The following is a 21,046-nucleotide window of genomic DNA, read 5'->3' on the forward strand; positions in this document are numbered from 1 at the left end:
AACGGGAGACTGGGCAGCTGTTGGCTCCGTCTGTAAACAAAAGAAGAGGGCCTGGCACTTCCTTATCAAGTTGACATTGGCTATTGAAGGTTGTCGATAAGGCATGGAAGCTCCTATTGGCTTAAATGAAGTGTCAATTGAAAGGTCAGAGTTCGGCATCTGGCTAGCATGCATCAAAATAGCGCTAATAACTTGATATATGCCGTTTTTACCGAGTATCATCGCGAAAATAAACACATCGATCAGCTGATTTCAAAGATTGCAACAACTGTTCATGGGCTTTTATCGATGTGACGATGTTCAAGATGGATATATTTTTACTGGAAACAATCTGTAGGACCTCTGCAATGACACAGGAAGTGTTTTGTATTTGTTTTTTGTTTTTATTATTACTGATTACAGGATTATGATGATACTTCATAGGTGAGTTGGCTCAAAGTTATGGGTTTGATTGTGAGTTTGCTTGATTTTGTGAGATACATACTGTACTTGCTGTTGTGATTTTGATCTCAAAACCGTTTCGCTCACTAAATAGACGAGATTCTAAGCTTTCGAACGATATGTGGCATTGCGTAATACATTGCGTTGTTTACAGTCTTACTTGCGTAAGACTGTAAACAACACAGGGCAAGATACAACCTCTCTGAAAATGCAAAACTATCACAGCCGTCCACCCGTTATCCATAGTAAAAGTTTAATCTACCAAAATCATACAAACTACCAAACAGTTAGGACATAATAATAAGGTTTATGCAATTATAAAAATCTAAAATGCATTCATATACAATTATATTAGAGATGGATGACACAAAGTGGACCATTTCATTGATAATCTTGGTGCCTTGACATATCAGTTTACAAACTGCAATCTGCTGCAGAGTGTAGAGGAGCAGCTCGGTCAGCTCTCCCCCCTCTTGGTTCCTGCCAGTGCGGAAACACCTGCAAACAAATCTGCTGCAGTCCAACTTGTGACAGTTCATCAGGAAGGCCAGCATTCCACACACACCAAGCAGTGCAGGTCAAAAAGAGAACACTATTTTCACTGGAGAGGCAGTCTGCTGGTGGTCCAGCAATTTGTCATGTCCACTGTGACAACCGCACAACAGGTGAAGCCAGGCCGGTGAATATCAAATAGAGGTGAGCAGTGTGTATGGAAACATACAGATCAGCAAACATTCCTGGCATGACTAGGCAAGGAGAGAGAACACAAGGTCCCATGGTGTAATTGTGGGTTGACATGTGTTTGTGTGTTCGACAGTCAGAGGTGTGTCACCTGTCAAATTGATGGGGACTTCCTGTAGCGCTGCACTTCCTCAACTATGTTTTGTTGCTCGCCAAAATAAGCATGTCCCTCTCACGTGAATGCTAATAATAGAGTAACATAGAACACACTGAAGGCTTAGGAGTGTCATCTCTTCTCCTCTTTGTGAGGAGCAGAAGCAGCGCAGTGAGTGCTTGTAGTATCGGGAAATTCCACATTCCGAGACTGTTGACTCTTGTTGACTTCTGATCACTTCCCTGGGAGAAATGTTACCCAATGTTAAGTCACACTAACGTGCAGAGCCCAGGCAAGGGAGCTGTACTTTGCAAAAAAAATTCTATAATGGATAAATCTTGGGAATTTGGGAAATAATTACACAATATAAGAAAACATGACGTTGGTTGGAGGGATTGGATGTTGATGTATCATTGCACTATGTTATATCCAGCTGGTGGATGGGTTCTGGGGGGATGGTGTCAGGACTGTCCTGTCAAAAACAATTTAATATTCTTTCTTTTTTGTTTACAGAAAATTCCTGTTGTTTTCTCCATTTTTCTACAAAAGGTTAGCTTTGCCATGCCTCAAAGCAGATCATGTCTGCAATGAGACAGAGGCATGTTGTCCTGCAGCAGAGGTGCTCGGCTCTTCAGCAGCCTGTTTCTCATCATTCACTGTAAAACAAATACAAATCATTTGAAATATGAAGTTCTGGAATATCAGATCATATAACATGTTTCACATCTCACACAGCATATGAGGACACTGGCTGAGATTGCTTGATACATGTTAACAAAACAAAAATAAGTGGTATCTAATCTAATCCACTAACCCAACTCACACACACACACGCAAATACACATACACACAGATTTACCAACTGTCTTCATAGAATTTTGCAGACAGGCATTTTTCTGTTGTTGATGTTTATTGTTTGTGCGCTTGTTATTGTTGTCGGCTGTATTGTAGTTGTCTATTTATCTGACAATCGCTGTATGACATGATGAATTTCCTACAGGACTAATATCTATCTATCACATCATTTAATCTGCAATATGCTTGATAAACACAAATATTATCTTTCCCAATGGACATCATCCCAGCCTTACAATACACACTAATTCAACACTAGCGCCCTGCTAATCCTGCCTCAATCTAATCTAAAGTTAATGGGTATAAAAATAACCTATTAAACAATGGTATTCATGAGTGATTAGCTATAACTATTAATATTGCTATCAATAATTGTATCGTATCAGTAGAGAAGCAGCTCCAATATTTGTGTTAACACCAAGTGGCAACCTCCAGGGTTGAGCAGTGAAGCCCATATTCAAGTACCAAAAACTGCAGTTCTTTGAAAGGCCACATGAGGTTGCCTCCGTAAGGGAGCAATCTCCATAGACCCCATGTTAAAATGCTGTGTTTACAGCCTGGTCCAACAAACTGTTTTGGTCTCTATAGCTAATTTCCACTTTTTATATGAACTATTGTATATTAGCACGATTGTAACTTTCAAAGAAGCAATGGACATTCATTAGGCAGTAAACTAGAATATGAAAATCCAAGGTTTGGTTGGTTTCCTAGAGGATCCTTCTGCTCGATGAGAAAAGAGACAGTTAGATGAAGCTGCCCAGCTGAGCCATTGAACGGAATGTGTTTGCTTTTCTGATTTAATTGTTGAGTAAATGTAACATTCTATAGTTGGGGATACTGTTATAGTGTCAGTAAAGCAATAACCTGACACTACAACTTGCTTCACACCCCCTCCTGAGTTTATTTGTGGACATCAGAGATGTTTTCCATGGTCAGCTGGCCAGTAACCTCACAGAGCGTGTGATTCCCACACTGCACTGGGCCCTCGATCCATAAACATCCCCGTGAGGTCACCCAAGGGTGGAAAATACTGCCACTGTGCACAGAACACACACACATATTATTATTCTGTTATAATATATATTTATTATTTATATTTTCTAATACTTTACTTTATTGTTATGTTATTAGTATATTTTTATTTAGCATTGCCCTCTCGGTATATGTTTTACTTTTGCCTAATAGCTTTCAGAAGAGTTTCTAACCTTTAAACCTTACACATTTAGATGTTTATTATTTGGCAGAGTTAGATTTTTATCCCATCTCATTTGTCTGTGTGGTACAATATCAAAAAGTCATCAATAGATTTAACGTGTTTTCTGTAGTAGTATTATTTGCTTTCATAGAACAGTGCTTACCCCGTTACTGACCTCACGACAAGTTACTGCAAAAGTTGGGTAAGAACGTTTGTATGAGCAGAAATATGTATCACTAGAACTGAATTTGAATAATTTGATTTGGAATTTTAATTGTTCAACTTGACAAAATTGATCCTTGACCACCCCAACTCCCCACTGGATTAGCAAACCTTCAGTTCCTATACAAACAGGTGAGACCCAGCGCTGCAGCTGGGGCTGGTGATGAGTCAGAAGGTTAACTGGTGCTGAATTTGAGTTGCTACAGCCACTAAGTGATGCTTGATCTGGATCCTTTCCGATGTCCAATAGCGATGGAAAGAGCACATTGTGTCGGGCCGAGGAGAGCTTTAATAGACTTTAATATTGAAGTTCCTGAATTATAAGCACAACGAGCTTGTAATAAAGGCTGCCATGGAAGAAAGACATCCTCTACAAGAACCAGCAATTGAGATTTTAAAAAGACCTTGCCACAGAAGTGCATAAACAATGGAAGTAGTCAGACTCGTGCGCCAGCAGCTGCAGAGCCTGGCACTCAGACATGGCATAATACCCAAAAAATAAGAGCACATTTTTGGTTGGAATTAACCTTCTTTGATAAGGAAGGTGTAGACCAACAGCAGGATAAACAAGTAATTGAATTAAAACTGTAGGACATCGCAAAGTTTGTTTGTTTTAAGCAAGTACAGGAGGAGTTCCCATGGAAGGAGGTGATACCCAGAAATCCCCAGATCACTAGCAAGCAGAACCAGACAGGGATACATGGGGATAAAAGTAACAAAGGGAGATGGAGTGTCTCCACCAGTGGAGGCGATAATAAAACAACATCCAGAATGTAAGAAACAAATCCAGCAATGTATGTCGCAGAACGATCAGGATTGGCCAGTGCAGTGTTGATGCAGATTTACCTTAACGAAAACAACTTCTGGCATATTACAGCATCAAATTAGACAACATTGAGTCAGGCTTGCCACTTTGTTATCAGGAGCTAGCTGCAGCAGTTTTTGCTTTTCAAAAAAAACAATTACAAGCCTTGCTCGTTCTAATTCGAGCTAGAGAAACTGGTTATGAGGTTATACTTTCAGTACCAGAACTCATCCTACGTTGCAGCACTGTAAATCTAGAATGGTATTGCCTGTAGATGGAACTCTGCACAATTGCACAAACAACGGATGTCTTCATGCGAGCTAGATAATGAATCCCTCACAAGCTCAACAAAGTCCGATGGTGGTTAAACCAGACACAGATAATAAACTTCCTGGTGCTGGTGCGTAGTTCACTCCTCCCCTTTCCTCCGCTCTATAGGTGTGTGCTGGAGGAGGCCTAGACCACTGACCTAGAGCAGGGATTTTCAACCACTGTGTGCCATGAGGTGTACCGTGGGAAATTATCCAACTTTTTAAAATCTGGTTTAAACTTTTTTTTTTAATCAATTTCCTCCGACAGCACTCGTACCGGAGCTCCGACAGCATCCCCCCCTCGCACCGGAGCCCCGACAGCATACATATATATTCCCCAACGGAACCCTGCGCCCCATGAAATTCAAGTTTTTTGTTTTTGTCTTGCGCATTCACATTCCCTCCTCCCGCACACACCTACAGTGCGGAGGAAAGGAGAAGAGTGAACTACACACCAGCATCCCCCCCATCCCCCCGTTGCACAAACCGATGGGGAATTTGAGAAACACTGTTATAGAGGGTATTTTGCCCAGATATGAATACAGGTGTGCCTTGAGATTTTGGCTTGGTCTTTGGTGTGCCTTGGCCTCAGAAAGGTTGAAAACCACTGACCTAGAGGACACACACAGTCTCTGGACCCAACACCGCCTCCAAGGACGGAAAGAAATTCAGGATACAATACAGGATGATGTAGCATATGAACATGTTGATCACACACATGATTATATGACGTAGTATTATGTATGAATAAAATTATATATCTATTGTGTAATCTTCCCCCAAACCCTGTGTTATTAAAGTTATTGAATGTGAATGTGAAATTTACATTGTTTGACCAATTTAATAATATGTTTAAATATTAACATAGAAAGGTTTGTGGGGACAATTATGCAATTTTAATAAATTCTAAAATACACCAAATTAGAGTCTGAACTAGATGCTACTTTTAATGTATGTATATGTTATGACTAATTTAGAAAATATTGGAATATTTATTGGTCAAACATTTAAACTTTTAGCGCAGTAGTGGGCTCATCGGCGTCACTGTCTTCCTCCATCACCTCGGACAGGATGCGGTTCATGGCTGACCTCACCTTCTTGAACTTCCGCTTGGACATGGTTACCAGGCTATCACGTACGTAGTTGGCGAAGGCACTACGCTGGGTGACCGGCTGCTGGTGTTCCTGTCTGGCCTGCAGATCTTTGAGGGCTGCACCAGACTCATCGATACGCTGCTGGAGGGATGACAGGAGAGCCCCTTCGGCGTCCTGCGCCCGCTTGCCCATGGGCACGCCAAGCTGTAGATCTGCGCACGCACCTTCAGCAGCGTCTAGGTCACCAGGATGTTCATCAATGGCAGCTTTGATCTGCAAAGACAAAGAATGAGTGATATGAATGCAAATGATATAGTTTTTAACAGAATGAGGTCACAGAAATATGTCATTCCTTGGGCAATACTTACACTTTTGCAGGGCTCAGGCCTGTGTCGGACAACAGACTTCAGGAAGACGAACTTGTCCTTGATCCACTGCTCGCTCTCTGTCAGCTCAGTTGCCCCATCCCCACTCTTGTGCTTATAGAGACGGGTGTTCGTATCCCTCAGGGATTTGAACCAGCCCTGAAGATGGAAATCTGATGAAAATACAAAATATTGATATTAGTCTAATGAAATGATTATATGTTAATGATAAACGTCAACACAATAATATAATCGAAAACATGTCACATTTATCCTTACCAGTTTTGTCCATGAGTGTGCCCTGGTCATCCCACAGCTTGCCCTTCTTGTCCGCCCTCCTGTAGTCGCTCCTCTTGCAGTCCCAGATGATGGGTTCTCCCTGGGCGACAAGACAAGGAGAAATCTGCCTTCTTGGCTCTGTTCTTCTTTGTCTGCTCCTGGGGCTGCACAGATGAGTTGGAGGCGACAGAAGACTCACAGGAAGGAGATGGAGGAGTCACAGATCGATCGGAGTGGGAGATCGACAAGGAGGAGACAGAGACTCTTGGGACAACACTCTTGCATAGGAGGCAGCAGCAACATCAGCAGCAGTAGGTGCAGAAGCTGAGGAGTGTCTGGAAGAGGATGGTGATGCAGAGGAAGGTGGAGATGGTGGCTTGGTCTTCTTGGCCCTTGGATGCTTCCTTGGCAACCTCTCCCTTCTTCTAGATCTTCTTGGGCGGCATGTTGACTGCTTGTTGACGGCTTGAAGAATGATGTTTCTGTGAGATCGGCTACATATTAATAGGCATAAGTCACGTGATTGTTCGAACGACGCAGACGATATGCAGAACACGCCAGACATATGGCCCTTTAATACGTCTGAATAAGTCGAGACACGTTGTAGATACGTCAGACATAGGTTAACCATAGGTTACGAATAGGTTATCCACTCGTTATCAATAAGTTGGCTGTAGGGTTCACCGTCACATATATCAACGTATATCAACTTACGACTGCCGTACTTCTAACGTATTTGACATGCTCAAAAAATGTTCACGGCCTCAGTAGGCTACACTAATAATGATACACCCAACGTGATTTAGATATGGCTCCAGCTAATCAGCATTGTCTACTGGTGTCTACTTCTTTCATATCAGAGATCAGATGAGGTGGAGGGGCTTCAAGACAGGGAGGGTGAGACCGGAAGAAACAGCTCAGTGTTGCAGGTATGTGCTGTATAAAGGGCCAGGTAATTTATTTGAATTATGTCTCATGTCAGCAACAGGCTAGCACATTTTCATATTTCATAGGAGAGACCTGAGGACACAAGCAGAGAAGTGCAGGCTGGGAAGCAGAAAACTGAACCCAACCATGCTGACCCGAAGCTCATTCTAGTGCAGCAGCTCACCAACAAAACGCTACGATTCCAAGAAAAGTGGTACTGTGAATGTCCTTGGCTCCACTAAAGTCCAGAAGTCAATTGAATCTTGGCTTTGTTCTGTCCTCATGCTTTTGGGCATGAAAGATCAAATTTGGCCAAGAACGCAGATCCAACATTTTTCATAACCGGTTTCCGAAACTGGAAAATGCACACACAGTTGCCATCACTACCCACTGCCAAAAAACAAAACCAGTAGATGTCCAGTTATCTTCAGCCAAAGCTGCACAGCAACAGAAATCAAGACCGTGTGTCTTGAAAATGTAGGCTCTGTACAGCTCTTGGCACGCCAGGGAGCTGCTCTTAGGGGCCATGCAGCTGAAGAGGGAAACTTAAGATGTGAAGATGACCCTGGCTTAGAGAAATGGCTGTAAATAAGAAAACATGATGTCATGTCTCGTCGAGTTTGTTGAAGTTTTCATGTTGGCATGTCACTTCCTGTTTTATTTTGTACCTACCTCTTGTTCCTCCCTTAACTTTCTGTCTTTGTGTGGTTTCCCGCCATCGTCAGCGTCTGCCTCGCCCCTGATTGTTTCCACCTGTAACCACTCACCTCATGTATAAATAGTCCTGTCTCCCCTTGTCTTGTGCCAGTTCGTCTGTCGCTCTTCTAAAGAAGAAGAGTATAAAACAGAAAAAGAAAGATCCATGGCTTAATTTACAAATCTGCAAACTAAAACAGAAGTCGAGAAATCTTGAAAGTAAATGGTGTTCCACTAAATTGGAAGAATCTCGTTTAGTCTGGTTAGATCATCTTAAAACGTATAAGGAGGCTCTCCGTAATGCCAGAGCAGCTTATTACTCTTCATTAATAGAAGAAAATAAGAACAACCCCAGATTTATTTTCAGCACTGTAGCCAGGCTGACAGAGAGCCACAGCTCTATCAATCAATCAATCAAATTTATTTGTATAGCCCAATATCACAAATTATACATTTGTCTCAGTGTGCTTTACAGACTGTACAGGTTACGACACCCTCTGTCCTTAGACCCTCGCATCGCACAAGGAAAAAATAAAACCCCATACAGAGCCTTCTATTCCTATATCTCTCAGTAGTGATGACTTCATGAGCTTCTTTAATGATAAAATTATAATTATTAGAGGCAAAATTGATCTCCTCCTGCCCTCAATTGGTAATGACTTAACTTCAACCTCTTGAATTTCAAAAACATCTGTAACTCCTGAAATATATCTACACTATTTTACTCCAATCAACCTTAACCAACTTCAGGTGAAAACAATCAGGGGCCAGGCAGACGCTGACGATGGAGGGACACCACACCAGGACAGGAAGTAAAGGGATCTGGGTTGAGAAACAAGAGGTAGGTACAAAACAGGAAGTGACAAGACAACATGAACAACTCAACAAATTCGACAAGACATGACAGGGATCCCTCCTCAGTTGCTCTCCCTGAGGTTTCTAACATTTTTCCCCCTTTAATTGTGGGGTTTCTTTTCTTTTTTCCTTGTGTGGTGCGAGGGTCTAAGGCAGACCTGGGCATTGTACGGCCCCCGGGCCACATCCAGCCCTTTGGCCAATCCTGTCCGGCCCGCATGAGTACAATCGTAAATTATAACATATATGAAAAAGTATGTATATTTTTTTTAACAGCACCCTTTTCATAATAAAAGCAACACCATTGTATTGCGTGCATGGTGTAAATAACTTTCTAATTGTGTTGCTATTATTTTGAAAAGGGCGCTGTTTTTCTTTATTTACGTATGCGCGCCACGTGCACGTGAACAGCTACAAGGGATGCTGACCGGCTAGCCCTCAAAATGTCCACTCACGCCAAAATAAGAAAGATTGATATAGAATGCTGTGTTTTCAAGAAGACATGGACTACTAAATATTTATTTACAGAAGTCAAAGGTAAAGCCGTGTGCTTAGTTTGTGGTGCGCAGGGAGCTGTGTTCAAGATTAGAACGTGTCTGATTAAGAGCGGGAAAAGGAGTCGGGTTCTTTGCTAGCTAAACTGCAAAACCAACAAGGACTTTTTACAAAACATTGCACATCCAGAGATGCAGCTATCAAGACAAGTTATGTGTTATCCCACAAAATCGCTAGAAAAAGTAAACCGTTTTCTGACGGAGAGTTTATGAAGGAGTGTTTGGTGGATTCTGAAGAACTCATATGCCCGGAGAAAAAGGAGGCATTTGAGAATGTGCCCCTTACGCACTGTAACGAGGAGGATTGAGAAATCTGGAGCTTCAGCTGCAGAACAGAGCGGTCAACTTTGACTTTTTTTTCCCTTGGTTTTGGATGAGAGGATAAAGTGACAGAAATTAACCCTAAACAGAAATTGGTATTTATGCATTGTATTATACATCAGGAAGTGTTGTGTAAGTCAGTTGTAAAAATGAACCATGTTGTTGATGTTGTAACTCAAATAGTTAACTTCATCAGGGCAAGAGCATTGAATCACAGACAGTTTGTTGCACTTCTGGAGGAAAATGAGACCTGAATATCGTGACATAGGCTACCACGCCGCTGTCAGGTGGCTCAGCCTGGGCAAATAGTATGGGAGCTGAGATTCAAGACTTCTGTGTGAAGAAAGGAAAATACATCCTTCAGCTTTCAGATGCAGACTGGATGGCAGACCTTGGTTTTGCTGTAGATGTAAGATTCTAGTCCTCTTTGGATCTAGCTACATATGTGAACAGACATTCTCAGTGATGAAGTTCAACAAATCCAGATACAGATCCTCTATCACTGATGATCACCTGTCAGCTGTCCTGCACGTATCCACCTCAGACATTCAACTAGATTTCAGTGCACTTGTTCAAGCTCAAGACATTTTCTCACTGAACAAGTAAAGTGAACTGAAAAACATCAAAAGCATTATTGATTTTTGTATAAAGTTGATTCATTGCTTATCTTTACATACTGTAAAACACCTTTTCAGTATTGGTTTGTGAAGATTAACATGTTAAAAATAAAATACTGATGTAATGATTGTTTTTACTGTTTATTACTTCTCTAGGAGTATTTTCCTATTTGACCCACTCCACAATTTCATATATTCATTGGAAGAGAATATCCTTATTCTTTTGATTACCAGTAGCAGCTAATCAAAATATATAATGTACTGCTTTTTACAATGGGAGAAAATTAATATTGAGCAGAATTAAGTTCAATTTATTGTTGATTCGGCCCTCCAACACAGCTCGGGTTTCTCATGTGGCCCCTTGTAAAAATGAATTGCCCACCCCTGGTCCAAGGACAAAAGGGTGTCGTATGCTGTACAGTCTGTAAAGACAAATGTGAGACAAATGAGAAATTTGTGATATTGGGCTATATAAATACATTTGATTTGTCCTCTTGTTAGACATCATTTTTAATAACTCATCATCCAGCTGGCATTGCCTTATTGTGCCCATAGGTCTCTGCGCAAAGGAACCTCAAGTTTGTTGTGCTCATTTTCTTCTCACTACTGGGTCTTTTATAGAGGTACATGAGCTAGAAGCTACAGAGGTAGATGAGGAGGATGGTTGTATTCTGAAGAGCCAGCTGCAAAAATGTTGGAAAAAGGCAAGACTATAACTGTCACGGACGTCAGGACTCAGGGATGGAATTGACAATAGTTTATTAGGCTCAGCCAGCGAGCAGATGGAAACACCATACAGACAGGGGAGGGGTGAACACAAGGATCAGGAACTCAGGAATACTCAGGCTCTAAGCACTGGAAAATAAGGAGACTGGCGTAAAAGCACAGTGGACTAAGAAGTACAAAACAGGGAGCGTCAAAACAAGGTACACGAGTTGAACTCGGAACAAACGAGAACCAACGGAGCAAACAGAAAACGGTGCGATACCGGGATCAGGCAGACAGACGGGCAAAAAGGCAAAAGGCAGGAAAATCGCGTTGCAGAATCTGGGGAGGAAGTCCATGGGGTTTAGTCCACTTTGTACGAGGCCAGATGCGGAGTGAAGAGACTTTATGCTGTGAACACAGGTGCTGGCAATCAGTATTCCGGTGATTGTGGATGCAGTGCAGGTGAGTGAGTGGAGACAGAGGGGGGCGTGGCAGGTGCGAGTTCAGGCACAGACGTGACATTACCCCCCCCTCCAGGGATCGCTCCAGCGGGCCGAGGGTCCCGACGTCGGAGTCGTCGTCTCGGCCTACCACGACCTCGGGGTGCTGGGAGGTGCGGGTGGTCTCGATGGAAGACCTCGAGGAGGGCCAGGGTCCAAGATGTCGTCACGAAGGACCCAGGCTCTCTCCTCAGGACCGTAGCCCTCCCAATCGATGAGGTATTCAAGGCGGCCTCGATGACGTCGTGACGCCAGAATCTCCCTTATGGCGTAGACGGGACCCTCTTCCAGCAGGAGCGGCAGGGGGGGGTTCGTTCACGCCAGGCTCTGAGGGAGAAGAGGGAGAAGTGATTGGAGGGTGATACGGTTTCAGGAGAGACACATGAAATACTGGGTGTATACGGTAGTGAGGTGGCAACTGGAGCTTAAAGGCGACCGCATTTATTTGCTTGATAATGGGAAAGGGACCAATGAAGCGAGGACTTAACTTGCGAGAGGGTAGTCGCATCCTGATGTCCCTGGTGGAGAGCCAAACTTTCTGCCCGACGGAGAAGGCGGGGTTAGGTCCCCGTCGGACATCAGCCTGGCGTTGGTGGCGTCGGACTGCCCTCTGCAGGTGGTGATGTGCCTCGTTCCAGACCCTCTCACTCTGCTGGTACCAGTGGTTAACAGCGGGGACTGTGGAAGGTTCGCACGTCCAGGGAAACAGTGGTGGTTGGTAACCGAGTACGCACTGGAAAGGGGTGAGCCCCGTAGTGGCCTGACGGAGGGAATTCTGTGCGTACTCGGCCCAAGGGAGAAACTGGCTCCAGCTGTGCTGATGGTTGTGGCAGAAGGTTCGTAGATACCGGCTGACCTCTTGCACTTTCCTCTCAGTCTGCCCATTGGTCTGTGGATGGTAACCAGACGTCAGGCTCACGGTCACACCTAGGCGCGAGAAAAAGGCTCTCCAGAACCGGGAAATGAACTGTGGTCCACGGTCCGAGACCACGTCCTCTGGTAGACCGAAATGGCGGAAGACATGGTCAAACAGGGCGGAGGCAGAGTCGGCAGCTGTGGGAATACGTTTTAAAGGGATGAGTTTACAGGATTTTGAAAAACGATCTACTATAATGAAAATGCAGGTGAACCCATGTGATGGAGGCAGGTCTGTGACGAAGTCTACGCCTAGATGTGACCATGGTCTCTGGGGAATGGGCAGAGGTTGTAATTTGCCGGCTGGTAACTGGCGAGGAGTCTTCGCCATGGCGCATGCCGCGCATCCGGCTACGAACCTTCTGACCATCTTAGCCATGCCTGGCCACCAGAAGCGTTCCTGCAGGAGTGAAAGGGTTTGATTGGCCCCAGGGTGACCTGTGCCCAGTGAGCTGTGAGTAGACTCCATTACCTGATCTCGCAGAGTGGCTGGGATGTATGTCTTATTGGCTGGGGTGCCCGGCGGAGCTGGATCATCGACTTGGGCTTGAGTGATGTGTTCGTCCAGGGCCCATATGATCGGGGCAGCGATCAGGCGAGATGGTAAGATGCCCTCCGGCTCTTCGACGCACTCCGGCGCGTCATGGATGCGAGAGAGAGCGTCCGCCTGGATGTTCTTGGGTCCTGGACGGTACGTGAGGGTAAAATCAAATCGGGTGAAGAAGAGGGCCCACCTGGCTTGTCGGGGGTTCAGACGACATGCCTGACGTATGTACTCTAAGTTCTTATGATCTGTGAGCACGACGAAAGGATGACGCGCCCCCTCTAGCCAGTGTCGCCACTCCTCTAACGCTAGTTTTACTGCCAGGAGCTCTCGATTCCCAATATCGTAATTTAGCTCCGCCGGGGTGAACTTCTTTGAGAAAAAGGCGCATGGATGGCGACGAGGTGGAACGCCCGAGCGCTGAGACAGCACCGCACCCACTCCCGTGCTGGAGGCGTCTACTTCCACTAGAAACGGAATGCTGGGGTCAGGCAGGGCGAGAATGGGTGCGGACATGAAGGTTCTCTTCAGCAGGGCGAATGCGGCGGCTGCCTCAGGGTTCCATAACAGGGACTTCGGCTTACCTCGGAGAAGTGTGGTCAGGGGAGCAGTAATCTGGCTGTAGCCCTTTAGGAACCGGCGATAGAAGTTGGCGAATCCCAAGAATCGTTGTAGCTCTTTTACCGTCTTAGGTGGGGTCCAGGTGTTGATGACCTCCACTTTCCCCTCGTCCATACTGATTCCGGAGGCAGTGACGTTGTACCCTAGGAAAGACATGTGATCAGAGTGGAAGGAGCACTTCTCAGCCTTGGCAAAGAGGTGGTGTTCACGGAGCTTGTGAAGAACGAGGGACACATGATGGGAATGTTCGGTCTCGTTCCGAGAGTAGACCAGGATGTCATCAAGGTACACTATCACAAACCGATGCAAATACTCCCGGAACACCTCGTTCATAAAACCCTGGAACACAGAAGGGGCGTTGGCCAACCCGAAGGGCATGACGCAATACTCGTAGTGGCCACTAGGGGTGATGAAGGCCGTCTTCCACTCGTCCCCCTCACGTATCCGGATCAGATTGTATGCACTCCGGAGGTCGAGCTTCGTGAACATCTGTGCTCCTTGCAGTTGTTCCAGAGCCGATGGAACGAGGGGAAGAGGGTAACGATTCTTGATGGTGATCTTATTTAAACCACGGTAATCAATGCAGGGCCGAAGTCCACCGTCCTTCTTCTTCACGAAGAAAAAACTAGAAGCAGCCGGAGAGGTGGAGTGACGAATGTAGCCCTGCTGAAGAGCCTCAGTCACGTACTCCTCCATGGCCTTCCGCTCAGGCAAAGCGAGGGGGTAGATTCTCCCACGAGGCACAGGCTCACCGGGCAGCAGGTCAATGCAGCAGTCCCCTGGTCGGTGTGGGGGGAGGTGTGCTGCGCGCTGCGGGCAGAAGACATCTTTAAACTGGGAGTAGCGAGGAGGAATGTCAAGGCTGACCTGGTCGACGGGACTCTCGATGGAGGTGGTGTGCAGGCCAATACGTGCAGGAACAGGTGCGTAGCGTGAGGAATGGCGGCGTGCAGCAGTGCGGCGTGGAGTGACAGCAGGCAGGCACCGGCCGAAGCATCTCGGACCCCACCGAGTCACCTCTCCCGTCTCCCAGCACAGCGATGGAGAATGCAGGATCAGCCAGGGTCGCCCGAGGATGACGTCAGCAGTTGACCCCTCCAGTAGGAGAAATTGTATCTGCTCCCTGTGGAAAAGGCCGACTTCGAGCAGGACTGGAGAGGAGAGGTGCCGTACTTGCTTAGTGAGGGGGCGACCAATGATGGTGTGGACAGAGAATGAAGTGGGGCTCGAGGACTTAGGCAGACCTATCTGCTGGCAGAGAGCCCCGGAGATGAAGTTGCCGGCGGACCCCGAGTCGATGAGAGCCTTGGCTGGAAAGGAACCAGAAGGAGTAGTCAGGGTTACCGGGACCAACAGAGGTTTACAGACAAAGACATCTTCTTGAAACGCACTCACCCGGGCTTGTGGGGGTCGTAGAGGACATGTCACCACGACATGTCCTCGCGCTCCGCAGTAAAGGCATAAGCCCTGAGTGATGCGGCGGCTTCTCTCCTCAGGGGTGAGTCTCAGGGAGTCCACGCTCATGGGCTCGGGCTCCTCTCCCTGGTAGGCGGGGTACCGGGCTGGCGCAGGGAACTGGGTGGTGGGCAGCGCTCGGGACTGGACAGTATGCAGTGGCTGGTCTTGTAGGCAATGTTCACGGCGGTTGGCGACCCGAATGGCGAGCTGGATGAAACGTTCCAGCCCGACCGAGTCGTCATAACCGGAGAGATGGAGTCGGAGGGTTGGCTCTAATCCTTGCCTGAAGACGGTCAACAGGGCCGCCTCGTTCCAGCCACTTTCGGCCCCCAGCGTGCGGAACTGCAGGGTATACTCAAATCGGCGTACGGCCTTGACGAAGTCGGAGAAGGCGCACCTGCGTCGAAGTATCGCATGGTGGTGCGTCGAAGACCTCCTTGAAGTGCTGCACAAAAGCAGCATAGGAAGCAGTGATGGGCCCGCTCTGCTGCCACACGGACTCTGCCCACTGGAGTGCTCTACCCTGGAGTAGAGAGACGACGAACGCCACCTTCGATCTCTCGGTGGGGTAGCGATTGGGTTCCATCTCCAGGATGAGGTCACATTGGAACAGGAATCCACGGCACGCAGATGAGGAGGTCCCGGTGAACGGAGGCGGTCGCACGGCTCGGTCGGTGTGGGCGACCGGGGCAGGAGCAGGCGCTGGAGCGGGCATGGTGTTGACTGCGGCGAGGAGACCGCGACGCATCTCCTCGACGAGACCCTGGAACGGGTCTCCCGTGGCGGTGGGAGCAGGGGTGACAGAGGAAGCGGAGGTGGCTCCGCTGGCTGAATCCATCGTTTTGTAGATCTGGCCTTCTGTCACGGACGTCAGGACTCAGGGATGGAATTGACAATAGTTTATTAGGCTCAGCCAGCGAGCAGATGGAAACACCATACAGACAGGGGAGGGGTGAACACAAGGATCAGGAACTCAGGAATACTCAGGCTCTAAGCACTGGAAAATAAGGAGACTGGCGTAAAAGCACAGTGAACTAAAAAGTACAAAACAGGGAGCGTCAAAACAAGGTACACGAGTCGAACTCGGAACAAACGAGAACCAACGGAGCAAACAGAAAACGGTGCGATACCGGGATCAGGCAGACAGACGGGCAAAAGGCAGGAAAATCGCGTTGCAGACTCTGGGGAGGAAGTCCATGGGGTTTAGTCCACTTTGTACGAGGCCAGATGCGGAGTGAAGGGAGTGAGGAGACTTTATGCTGTGAACACAGGTGCTGGCAATCAGTATTCCGGTGATTGTGGATGCAGTGCAGGTGAGTGAGTGGAGACAGAGGGGGGCGTGGCAGGTGCGAGTTCAGGCACAGACGTGACAATAACGGAGTGTCACAGAGAAACTGACGCCATATTATGCAAAAAGTATCAAACTTCACCCACTTCAATACATTTACATAAATCAACTCAAGGGATACTGTGAAAAGAGTCGGTCTGCACATCACTATTAAGCAAAGGTGCCCTGAAATTCAAGTTTTTTGTTTTCTTCCTGCCTTGCGCATTCACATTCCCTGCCACCATTAACCCACTGTGAGCGTCTGCTAAATGACCTGTAATGTAAGAATTCTGAAGACAGGACAGGGAATGCAAAGTACAAATGGCTAATGAGAACATACTGTACATCACTCCAGTTAAGTTAAATCACTAAAATAGCAATATCCCAGATTTACATTCCTGGCAGAGACATTTGTATGTATGTACCAAATAATCACACCAGGTAAAAACACTGTCATCTTAATATCCACAACAAACAAAACTAAAAGAAAACTTCATGTTGCCGGATCGTTAACACAGCAGCTCCGATGATATCACTTAGATGAGGTGAAGTAAAATACTATCAGAATCAAACAAAAGCTATAAGGCATTAACGGGTACTTTTATTACACAAATGTGGCCTTTTTACTTGTTTATTGTTGTTTACATATGTACATATATATTTATAAGAATCTTTTAAGTAAATATATTGTTTGAGGAAAAGAAAAAAGTACACAAGCCGGAATGTTGTGAATCTGCACTTGATGCGTGTGTCCGCAAACTGAAATTAAATTGCAAGAACTGAATTTGAATCGTGAGAACTGAATGTGGAAGTATGTAGATTGTTAAACTTTCAGGATCAAATACAGTTTCAACTGAATTCAATTTATACAATATATTTCACTTAAACATACTTGGTTTGTAATACTAATGCTGTATTTTTTAGTTGCTCCTACACAATTGCACAATTATCATGAAAGTATTATGCAAGGTCACAGCCATCCACGTCCACAAACTACATCCCTCAATCCCATTTATTTTACTGAATAACTTATACTTGTCAGAGGTACACGTTTCAGTAAACTGTTGTGTATGTTGACAACATGTGGTAGTGTTTATGTCTAATAGTATACTGAGCATGCTCATTGAGGTAGGGGATTTGCATGTTCCCTTGCACACCAGTCCAAACACATTCCCATTCAACAGACTGTATTCTGTGCATTTCTAAATGCACAGTTCAAGACTCTGCATAACTTATGTTGGGTTGTTACATAATACTTGGTATATTACACCATTTACTTTAAGCTACATCATGCATGTGGGTTTGAAGGCCTCTGTGTCTCTGAACAGCAAACATAATCTTTACTCCTGCAAAGCATACCTTTGTCAGCCATTTATTTTCATAGCCATTTACAGGGTCTTCTGATGGCGCCACAACAAAATGGACATGTAATGGTGAGCTCCTCAGAGTCCATTTTTGAAAAGTGCCCTCTATCAATGTAAACTAGCACTAAAATCAGCTGAATTTAAATCTGAGTGACACCTAGATCAAAACGTGGCTAATGGTATGATACTATGATTCAGCAGTTTATGCCAATCCCTTGAATGGTATGCTGCCCTCTCATATACCATTGCATAATGGCAGGTGCCGCTTGAAAGTGGTAGGCCACTGTCACACCATACCGTCCACTGATACATATTTCCCATAAATGAATATTTCTTCTGTTTCAATTGACAATATTGCACAACATCGTGCCCGTAAATAAGTGTCTTGAGTCTAACATGGATGTTGTTAGCCTAGCCACCGTAGCCACTCTGACTAATCAATAACAGAAATTTAGAGCCAACTAACTTAATAATAATAATTGTATTACGATAATGCATGTTTAATAGTAGAGTGCGATCACACATTATATAAAACTCCACGTTGCGGAACATTAACCAGGCATAAGTATGGCATATAAATTATTTGCCATAAATACTTGTTTTGTTTACCATTATGAGTACTTGTTTGTATTGTGGCATTCGTCGTTTTCTACCGCCATAGCTATGAAGGACGGGGAATTTTCTCACTATGATCTATCTTTTGATAGTCTGATATGACAATGTAGGTATGTATTAATTACATCTGATAACCTGTATAAACCCCCCCCCCCCACATAAAACGGTTTATGCCGCTGGAGCAGGAGTGGTATGCCGGAGTTCAAGACGGCTAATGCCACAATGATAGTAACAGGTACTTCTACAAAGTGTGTTGAATAATAAATAATTTGTCATAGTCAATAGACATATGTATGCCTGGTTAATGTTCTGCAACGTTTATTTAATGTGGGATCGCGTTCTACAATTTGCTAACATAATACAAGTGTTATTTAGTGTTTTGTTTTTTGTGTTGTAATTTATTTGTAATATTTATAAGATATTATTTTCCGTTTAAAGTTGTACAAGAGTGATTACTGCCATTATCTACTATAGAACAATTCTGAAATTATTCAACTTCCACTAGCTATTGCAATTGTGTTTAAAGTTATTAATTTAATTATGAATCAGAATCATAGTCTAATTGAATAATAAGATTTTTTGAATGGCCTGTGTTAGCCATTTGGGCTGATGTTGTGAATGTGTGTAAAGACAGTAAATAAATCTAATCTCTGTGAAGGTGGAGCTGCTGGCTGGCAACAGAAGACAGTTGTTGCACTGGGCAGCTGCCGGTGGCTGACAGTTGGATCCCAGTTTCTTCCAAAAGGCTTACAGAACATTTAATCTTTATAAATGTAAATGTGCAGAACGAAGCTCTGTCCACAGTTAAAATAAGGATTCAATGATTGATCCCTGCCTGTCCCTGTTTTGACCATGTGGTCAAGCCAGGCTCTGATCCCCTGACCAGCCTGGAGGGACTGTGTTGCACCACAGCTGAAGTTTGAGGGCAGGACACCTGTCAGGTCTTGTGATTGCTGCTGCTTGGCTGCTCCAGGTGAAGACATTTTGCAGGCTATATTGAGCCATGAGGTTAAACATAGACACCTCCTCCTCCTTAAAGCATGCTGACAGAGTGTCAACGAGTGCACAGCCTCCTCGTGCTGTTAACTCACATTACACACACACACACACACACACACACACACACACACACACACACACACACACACACACACACACACACACACACACACACACACACACACACACTCTCTCTCTCTCTCTCTCTCTCTCTCTCTCTCTCTTCTGGGAGGTCCAGCTGGCCCTAAGATCATGAACACAAGCTCCACCAACAGCCCAGACAAACTAACTTCAGTTCTACTTAAGATGGATGCCAGATTTCTGGGTCCATATGGGAAACACGTATTAGTGCAGAGACCTAGTGCATAATATTGGCACCTGGTTTCATGCTTACATTTTTAATTTGACCAACCTTCAAACAATTTGCAAATAAAACTCAACAAGCCAAAATATGTTTCTGAAAATAAAAACCAAGCACAACTGTTGTCAGACTGATTAAGGCAATCATTGCCACCAGATCAACGGCCACAATACAGACATTTGCTTGGGGCAAAACATTCTAAATATGGGGAAGTAATACACGTTGATATGACTTAAAACACATTCATGAGATGACTCATGCCTAATGTTTATTTTACACAGATTAGAATGAACTTTACTGAGGACATTTATTCTCCCAAGAAATGGTTTGATTTCTTCATCTCGATCAGAACAATTAATATGTTCAATATGTGTATAACAAAAAATGTGTGGTTTTGTCAAGCAATTCAAGAAAATGACACTTCTTATTGTCTTTTTATTCAAGACATAAGAAAATTATACTTTTGATTAATAGTAAGTTAAACATTGTAAAAACAGCAAGAAAACTACAGAAAGGTTCCAGGATGAATATTGTAATGCTGGAAATCATAAATCAGTGAACTACAATTTACACTACTGTAACAGAAACACTATATAACAATATATGTAAGTAATTAGCATTTGATATCAGTGCTAATATGAGTGGAATGTATTCATGTGATTTAGTATTTCATGTGTGTATACAGCTTTTTGTGTTGAAAGGAAAAAAGTATTTAGAGAGTCAATTTGGCTAATTGCATTAACAGTTCTACATTCAACCCAAAGCATTCGTAACCGAGGTAGACGAGACAAAACACTGAGATACTAGCAAGACTGACAAACCGAGGACAGGGCAAAAGCTCCAGTCAAAGCAAACCAGTGCATGTGTAAATTTGGAGGTGCACGACCAAGCAGCGTGTGCTTCATGCAAAACACGTGATGTCATTTTTGGCTTGCGCAACCTCGTGACAGGGTTACTACGCTGAGCATACATCCAGATAAGGGTTGCACTACTGACAAATTAGTGCTCAGCTGTTTGGTGGTTCCTTAGCTAGTGACTCAGTTCTTGGCAGTGTATTTGATAGTTCCTCTGCAACAGGGTATGCCGAGGGCTCTCCTCTCAGTTGGACATGCCCGTAAAGCCTCCACAGGGAGACATCCAGGCAAAGGGAAAACTACATCAGAAAACATGGAGGACATACCGACAAAAAACAATTCGACATATACAGAGACACTAATCACAAGAACAGGACACAGCTGGAGGAGGCAGGCAAAGACACAAGG

At 44.8% G+C, this 21,046-nt stretch overlaps 1 protein-coding gene across 2 annotated transcripts in view; it reads right to left on the reverse strand.

Annotated features, from left to right (window-relative positions):
- Nucleotides 1-11,817: 11,817 nt before the first annotated feature.
- Nucleotides 11,818-21,046, reverse strand: part of vegfaa (vascular endothelial growth factor Aa) — a 48,779-nt gene continuing 39,550 nt past the window's right edge. The window contains exon 7 of one of the 2 annotated variants that reach the window (XM_029452403.1): nt 11,818-11,907. In XM_029452403.1, coding sequence (XP_029308263.1) covers nt 11,907 — 1 coding nt within the window. In that variant the 3' untranslated portion in view covers nt 11,818-11,906. The remainder of the gene's footprint in view (nt 11,908-21,046) is intronic. The other variant, XR_003833755.1, reaches the window with a different exon arrangement.

Source organism: Cottoperca gobio, chromosome 16 (assembly GCF_900634415.1).
Source record: "Cottoperca gobio chromosome 16, fCotGob3.1, whole genome shotgun sequence".
In the NCBI taxonomy this organism is placed as follows: domain Eukaryota; kingdom Metazoa; phylum Chordata; class Actinopteri; order Perciformes; family Bovichtidae; genus Cottoperca; species Cottoperca gobio.